The 8,379-nt window shown below is 48.1% G+C and overlaps 1 protein-coding gene across 1 annotated transcript; it reads right to left on the bottom strand.

Annotated features, from left to right (window-relative positions):
• Positions 1-5,832: 5,832 nt before the first annotated feature.
• On the bottom strand, positions 5,833-7,311 carry ier2a (immediate early response 2a). The gene has a single exon (XM_035765846.2). It carries the CDS (start codon positions 7,147-7,149, stop codon positions 6,580-6,582), a length of 570 nt encoding a protein of 189 aa, XP_035621739.1. The 5' UTR covers positions 7,150-7,311; the 3' UTR covers positions 5,833-6,579.
• Positions 7,312-8,379: the final 1,068 nt, after the last annotated feature.

Genomic DNA, 8,379 nt, shown 5'->3' with positions numbered 1-8,379 from the left:
CTTATCCTATCCTAGGTATTCCTTAAAGAGGTGGGGTTTCAGGAGTCTCCGGAAGGTGGTGATTGACTCCGCTGTCCTGGCGTCGTGAGGGAGTTTGTTCCACCATTGGGGGGCCAGAGCAGCGAACAGTTTTGACTGGGCTGAGCGGGAACTGTACTTCCTCAGTGGTAGGGAGGCGAGCAGGCCAGAGGTGGATGAACGCAGTGCCCTTGTTTGGGTGTAGGGCCTGATCAGAGCCTGGAGGTACTGAGGTGCCGTTCCCCTCACAGCTCCGTAGGCAAGCACCATGGTCTTGTAGCGGATGCGAGCTTCAACTGGAAGCCAGTGGAGAGAGCGGAGGAGCGGGGTGACGTGAGAGAACTTGGGAAGGTTGAACACCAGACGGGCTGCGGCGTTCTGGATGAGTTGTAGGGGTTTAATGGCACAGGCAGGGAGCCCAGCCAACAGCGAGTTGCAGTGGTCCAGACGGGAGATGACAAGTGCCTGGATTAGGACCTGCGCCGCTTCCTGTGTGAGGCAGGGTCGTACTCTGCGGATGTTGTAGAGCATGAACCAACAGGAACGGGCCACCACCTTGATGTTAGTTGAGAACGACAGGGTGTTGTCCAGGATCACGCCAAGGTTCTTAGCGCTCTGGGAGGAGGACACAATGGAGTTGTCAACCGTGATGGCGAGATCATGGAACGGGCAGTCCTTCCCCGGGAGGAAGAGCAGCTCCATCTTGCCGAGGTTCAGCTTGAGGTGGTGATCCGTCATCCACACTGATATGTCTGCCAGACATGCAGAGATGCGATTCGCCACCTGGTCATCAGAAGGGGGAAAGGAGAAGATTAATTGTGTGTCGTCTGCATAGCAATGATAGGAGAGACCATGTGAGGTTATGACAGAGCCAAGTGACTTGGTGTATAGCGAGAATAGGAGAGGGCCTAGAACAGAGCCCTGGGGGACACCAGTGGTGAGAGCGCGTGGTGAGGAGACAGATTCTCGCCACGCCACCTGGTAGGAGCGACCTGTCAGGTAGGACGCAATCCAAGCGTGGGCCGCGCCGGAGATGCCCAACTCGGAGAGGGTGGAGAGGAGGATCTGATGGTTCACAGTATCGAAGGCAGCCGATAGGTCTAGAAGGATGAGAGCAGAGGAGAGAGAGTTAGCTTTAGCGGTGCGGAGCGCCTCCGTGATACAGAGAAGAGCAGTCTCAGTTGAATGACTAGTCTTGAAACCTGACTGATTTGGATCAAGAAGGTCATTCAGAGAGAGATAGCAGGAGAGCTGTCCAAGGACGGCACTTTCAAGAGTTTTGGAGAGAAAAGAAAGAAGGGATACTGGTCTGTAGTTGTTGACATCGGAGGGATTGAGTGTAGGTTTTTTCAGAAGGGGTGCAACTCTCGCTCTCTTGAGGACGGAAGGGACGTAGCCAGCGGTCAGGGATGAGTTGATGAGGGAGGTGAGGTAAGGGAGAAGGTGTGGAGAAGAGAGGAGGGGATAGGGTCAAGCGGGCAGGTTGTTGGGCGGCCGGCCGTCACAAGACGCGAGATTTCATCTGGAGAGAGAGGGGAGAAAGAGGTCAGAGCACAGGGTAGGGCAGTGTGAGCAGAACCAGCGGTGCCGTTTGACTTAGCAAACGAGGATCGGATGTCGTCGACCTTCTTTTCAAAATGGTTGACGAAGTCGTCTGCAGAGAGGGAGGAGGGGGGGGGGGGGAGGATTCAGGAGTGAGGAGAAGGTGGCAAAGAGCTTCCTAGGGTTAGAGGCAGATGCTTGGAATTTAGAGTGGTAGAAAATGGCTTTAGCAGCAGAGACAGAGGAGGAAAATGTAGAGAGGAGGGAGTGAAAGGATGCCAGGTCCGCAGGGAGGCGAGTTTTCCTCCATTTCCGCTCAGCTGCCCGGAGCCCTGTTCTGTGAGCTCACAATGAGTCGTCGAGCCATGGGGCGGGAGGGGAGGACCGCGCCGGCCTGGAGGATAGGGGACATAGAGAGTCAAAGGATGCAGAAAGGGAGGAGAGGAGGGTTGAGGAGGCAGAATCAGGAGATAGGTTGGAGAAGGTATTAGCAGAGGGAAGAGATGATAGGATGGAAGAGGAGAGAGTAGCGGGGGAGAGAGAGCGAAGGTTGGGACGGCGCGATACCATCCGAGTAGGGGCAGTGTGGGAGGTGTTAGATGAGAGCGAGAGGGAAAAGGATACAAGGTAGTGGTCGGAGACTTGGAGGGGAGTTGCAATGAGGTTAGTGGAAGAACAGCATCTAGTAAAGATGAGGTCGAGCGTATTGCCTGCCTTGTGAGTAGGGGGGAAGGTGAGAGGGTGAGGTCAAAAGAGGAGAGGAGTGGAAAGAAGGAGGCAGAGAGGAATGAGTCAAAGGTAGACGTGGGGAGGTTAAAGTCGCCCAGCACTGTGAGAGGTGAGCCGTCCTCAGGAAAGGAGCTTATCAAGGTATCAAGCTCATTGATGAACTCTCCGAGGGAACCTGGAGGGCGATAAATGATAAGGATGTTAAGCTTGAAAGGGCTGGTAACTGTGACAGCATGGAATTCAAAGGAGGCGATAGACAGATGGGTGAGGGGAGAAAGAGAGAATGACCACTTGGGAGAGATGAGGATCCCGGTGCCACCACCCCGCTGACCAGAAGCTCTCGGGGTGTGCGAGAACACGTGGGCGGACGAAGAGAGAGCAGTAGGAGTAGCAGTGTTGTCTGTGGTGATCCATGTTTCCGTCAGTGCCAAGAAGTCGAGGGACTGGAGGGAGGCATAGGCTGAGATGAACTCTGCCTTGTTGGCCGCAGATCGGCAGTTCCAGAGGCTACCGGAGACCTGGAACTCCACGTGGGTCGTGCGCCCTGGGACCACCAGATTAGGGTGGCCGCGGCCACGCGGTGTGGAGCGTTTGTATGGTCTGTGCAGAGAGGAGAGAACAGGGATAGACAGACACATAGTTGACAGGCTACAGAAGAGGCTACGCTAATGCAAAGGAGATTGGAATGACAAGTGGACTACACGTCTCGAATGTTCAGAAAGTTAAGCTTACGTAGCAAGAATCTTATTGACTAAAATGATTAAAATGATACAGTACTGCTGAAGTAGGCTAGCTGGCAGTAGCTGCGTTGTTGACACTACACTAATCAAGTCGTTCCGTTGAGTGTAATAGTTTCTGCAGTGCTGCTATTCGGGGCTAGCTGGCTAGCTAGCAGTGTTGTTTACGTTACGTTGCGTTAAAAGAACGACAATAGCTGGCTAGCTAACCTAGAAAATCGCTCTAGACTACACAATTATCTTTGATACAAAGACGGCTATGTAGCTAGCTATGTAGCTAGCTACGATCAAACAAATCAAACCGTTGTACTGTAATGAAATGAAATGAAAATGTGATACTACCTGTGAGTGCGACCGGGTTGTTGAGTTGGGTGAATTTTAGCCCATTCCTCCTGACAGAGCTGGTGTAACTGAGTCAGGTTTGTAGGCCTCCTTGATCGCACATGCTTTTTCAGTTCTGCCCACAAATTTCCTATCGATTTGAGGTCAGGGCTTTGTGATGGTCACTCTAATACCTTGACTTTGTTGTCCTTAAGCCATTTTGCCGCAACTTTGGAAGTATGTTTGGGGTCATTGTCCATTTGGAAGACCCATTTGCGACCAAGCTTTAACTTTCCGACGGATGTCTTGAGATGTTGCTTCAATATATCCACATAATTTCCCTGCCTCATGATGCCATCTATTTTGTGAAGTGCCCCAGTCCCTCCTGCAGCAAAGCACCTCCACAACATGATGCTGCCACCCCCGTGCTTCACTGTTGGGATGGTATTCTTTGGCTTGCAAGCCTCCCCTTTTTCCTCCAAACATTACAATGGTCATTATGGCCAAACAGTTCTATTTTTGTTTCATCAGACCAGAGGACATTTCTTCAAAAAGTATGATTTTTGTCCCCATGTGCAGTTGCAAACTGTAGTCTGGCTTTTTTATGGCGGTTTTGGAGCAGTGGCTTCTTTCTTCCTGAGCGGCCTTTCAGGTTATGTTGATATAGGACTCATTTTACTGTGGTTATAGATACTTCTGTACCTGTTTCCTCCAGCATCTTCACAAGGTCCTTTCCTGTTGTTCTGGGATTGATTTGCACAAAGTACCTCTAGGAGACAGTATGCGTCTCTTTCCTGAGCGGTATGACGGCTGCGTGGTCCCATGGTGTTTATACTTGCGTACTATTGTTTGTACAGATGAACGTGGTACCTTCAGGCGTTTGGAAATTGCTACCAAGGATGAACTCGTCTTGTGGAGGTCAACAATTTTTTTTCTGAGGTCTTGGCTGATTTCTTTTCATTTACCCATGATGTCAAGCAAAGAGGTACTGAGTTTGAAGGTAGGCCTTGAAAAACATCCACAGGTACACCTCCAATTGACTCAAATGATGTCAATAAGCCTGTCAGAATCTTTTAAAGCCATGACATCACTTTCTGGAATGTTCCAAGCTGTTTAAAGTCACAGCCAACTTAGTGTATGTAAACTTCTGACCCACTGGAATTGTGATACAGTGAAGTGAAATCATCTGTAAACAATTGTTGGAAAAATGACCTGTGTCATGCACAAAGTAGATGTCCTAACCGACTTGCCAAAACTATAGTCAACAAGAAAATTGTGGAGTGGTTGAAAGACTAGTTTTAATGACCCCAACTTAAGTGTATGTATACTTCTGACTTCAACTGTATGCTGAGCACTTGTTGGCTGCTTTTCCTTCACAAAGAAGGTAGAGGTTTTTACACTTGGAACCGGCAAGTTTGCTCGACTTTATTTATGGTTTCCTCGCACATAAAAGTGGTGGAAATGAGGGAATTAGTGAAGGTCCTTATACAGCATATCTGCAAACACACCTCCACCACACCTTAATTTCTTACATCTCCACTTAGAACAAATTGCAGGTGCTATTCTCATTCAATTCAAGGTCAGAATAAGCATAGAGAAAAAAGTGGATACAAAGGGAATGAAATGCCATTTACATGTCGGAATCGGCCCCCAGCAGCACAAAAACAAACACCCATTTGTAAACCCTCATGAAAGCAGCTCCAGCAGCCCCTTATTGCCGTTTCACGCGGCCTTGTTGTCTTGATTATCCGACCAGAATCTTGGTCCAGATGCATGGGCCAGTCGTGCAGTCATGCCCAGATTGTGATTGGGGTGGTCAGGCCGATGCCCCTGCATGCCACTAGGAGAACAGTGTCCCATGTCTGACCGTACTCCACAGCTGCCAGGGTGGCACAATACACCCTCTCTCTCAATTTTCCCTAGGTGAACAACCAAAGTGAAACATTGTACCCATTCCTAACGTAATTTCATGACCGGGAAATAGTGTTTGTCCTGCGTCCCATTCTTGACAACAGCGTAACCTCCTGGAAATATAACCAGTGTGTGTGTGTGTGAGAGAGAGCGAGAGAATAGCGATGACACAGCGTGCTTCCGACTCATCACAAGCATTGCCGTTTCTTCCCCACACACTCCAGGGGGCAATATTCTTACTAACCTTGTTTCTTTAGTCACGCGGACTCCATACCACACCCACATCCGCCCAACCACTGGGTAGAGATGTCAGTTCAATGTTAATTTTTTATTTACGATTGGTTGAGTTGTCAACTAACGTGAATTCAGCTAAAATGTGACCATGTCATCAGGATTTAAGTCAAATGTTGTGTGAAAAAAAAATCCAATCAGTCTTCCACGTTAAAACAGATTTTGGGGGGTTGAAATGAAGTGGAAACAAGGTTGATTCAACCAGTGTGTGCCCAGTGGGCACCCATGTCATGATGAATAGTTTCCACAAGGCTACAACAAGTTAAAAGGAAACGAGAAAAGGTTCAAGTTCATTATAAAACGTTTTAATAAATAAAACTGAGGTAGTGTCATTGGAATGGTTTGTTTCACAGTTTTGGTTATCAGTGTTGATACAATTCATTTTGGTTCTTATGGAAGAAAAGTTCCACAGTTTAACCAATTAACGTACAATTCGAAATGAACAAAATATACATGTGAATGTATCATATGGTAGAACATTCAGAACATTTAATGGATCAATTTATGTAATAGGTCAAATGTTTAGATTACTAGGACCCACGGCAGTGATTAATAGCAAATAGTTGGTATAGTATTTCCAGGATCATGGCGCACGTGTAGGCTATAAAAGTAATTGCAACCAGCACTATTCAGTCGGTTTAGGCTTGTGCTGTGTATTGTTTTCAGTCCTTTTCGACCAGGCCCAGCCCTAGAAAGTATTAGACCAATGTTCTTCCAGCTCCCTCTTTTGGCGCACAGCCACCGGGGAAAGTCACAGCGGGAGAACATGAACTATTTTACCGTAACGATCAGTCAGTCACCTCTTTCACAAAACAAGCTCCAATTTTCGGAGAAACCTCCACTGAGTTCCCGGGACAGCCCCGTTTCCAACATTAGAGACCACAGCGTTCTATAGTGTCTGAACGCATATGCGGCCTCCTGTCTCTCTACCCGGCTCATACCCGGATAGTTTGCCCATAACGCATTCCTCCTGCTCCGTCACAAAATTGTATTTATGAACCCAAATCAAAGCAAACTCTTCATTGTCCATTCAAAACGCAGCAATGGCTCTTAACATGGGCACCGATGAGACCAGAGAGTCCCCACCGACACGGTAGCAATTCACAGAGCTCCGTATGACGGTATTCCTCCCTTGCTCCATTTTCGCTTTCTTGCAGGGGAGGAAGTCGGGCTCCGCGGCCGCCTTGCCCCGTCTCTTCCTGGCGTTTCGGTCAGGCCTCAACGGGCCCCGGTTCTCCTTGTCTTCTCTACCTGCTGTTACACTGCAGTGCAGCGGGTGTGAGTTCGTTTCGTCCTCGGAGGATACTGCAATCTCCTGGGGCTGGGGGGTCGCGGGTAGTCCAGACAGAGACGAGGAAACCTCCCTCTCCAAACGATCTCCAGTTGTTTCCTCCATCGGCGACTCTTGCTGGATCGTCTCTGCTGCTGTCGTGGTTTCACAACTGGCCTGCAATGCGTGGTAGATATCCCGGGCGGACTGCATTACGAGCGTGAGCAGCAGGCTCCGGTGGAGACGGTGTCCCCCGCGCTGGGCGCGGGAGCTGTATAGCTTGCCTAGAGCGTGGACCATAATCCTCTTGGCCTCAGCGCTGACCTCCATGTTGTTGCTTATTATTGATCTTAAGACGTTTAGAGACTCTTTAATTCGATTGCCACAACTTTGGACCTTACTTTACCGTTAGGGCCTAGATTCTCCAAACTTCACACACAGACATGAACGTGCCTGTACAGCCGCTTTATTATATCTTCGCTGACGTCAGTGGCTCGCTGTCATCTGAGAGGTGTAAATTCTTCCATGAGCTCCTCCTATGCCAAAAGCCCCACAAGAAGTGCGGATAACATGTAGTAGTAGCCTCCTACACTATATTTAGACTACTATTTATGACTAGACACATGTGTAGGTTGTGTTTAGGCTGTGTTTATTTGTACCAGATTTGTTTGCATAATTGTGTCATTTGAACAACCGAATATGAATGCAAATACTGTCAACAGGCTAATGAAAAAAACAGAAACTGAGAAACCCATGAAATTCATAAAATATCGGTGCCATTGAGTTGTTGCATTGTCTTACTATTACTAGGCTAATTGTGTGTGTGTGGCATCTATTATTAAGTGGAAGGGCATTGCATTTAGTTTTCTTGTGTAAGTGGACTGCTGCTTTCTTGAACATGTCTTTCTTGCAAAATAGATTAGCCTCAAGGCTCATTAAAGGTTCAATAAAAAATGTGCATTTGATACTGTTCCAATTTCTTTTTATTAATCATTTTAACAAAAATGATATGGCTAAACGGCTAACAGCCATCAGGCCAAGACCACCAATCAAATACATTATATAATGATTTTTTTTCTGGAAAAAGCTGTGTTGATAAATGACTCTTGAACATGTTGTTCTTGCTTCACATTACTATAGCATTACTCCCATGGGGGATGTTTTTCAGAAGGGTTATCAACAGATGCCCATATAAAGTACATCCGACGGGTAACCGAGGCGAGCGCGCTGCCGTGAAAAAATCCATGACGCGCCTAGGAGACCCTCGCTTCCATTGGCCATAAAAAGTTCGAACCATTAGGGATTGCGTCAGAACACATCTCCTTATTTGGTGTTGTCACGACTGTGCGCTCTGCTTCCCTGAGCCCAAATATGGGCATCGGGAGCGCGCTTAATCCAGTGATGGCGCGTTTTGGGGTCAACTCAACTCATTTATTTTGCGATGCACATCTGGCAGCAAGGATGCTGCTGGAAATCTGACATTGATGAAAGGAGCATGCAACCCATGAACGTGCTCAGTGCTATCAAGCTATCAGCCAACTGTCTCTGGATTGGCAAAGA

This window comes from Oncorhynchus keta, chromosome 5 (genome assembly GCF_023373465.1).
Source record: "Oncorhynchus keta strain PuntledgeMale-10-30-2019 chromosome 5, Oket_V2, whole genome shotgun sequence".
NCBI lineage: Eukaryota > Metazoa > Chordata > Actinopteri > Salmoniformes > Salmonidae > Oncorhynchus > Oncorhynchus keta.
Note: the sequence above shows the minus strand (reverse complement) of the source record. Positions and strands in the feature narration are given on the sequence as shown.

What these genes read in the sequence shown, in the direction of transcription:
- ier2a (XM_035765846.2), bottom strand. Translation starts at nt 7,149, where the DNA reads ATGGAGGTCAGCGCTGAGGCCAAGAGGATTATGGTCCACGCTCTAGGC.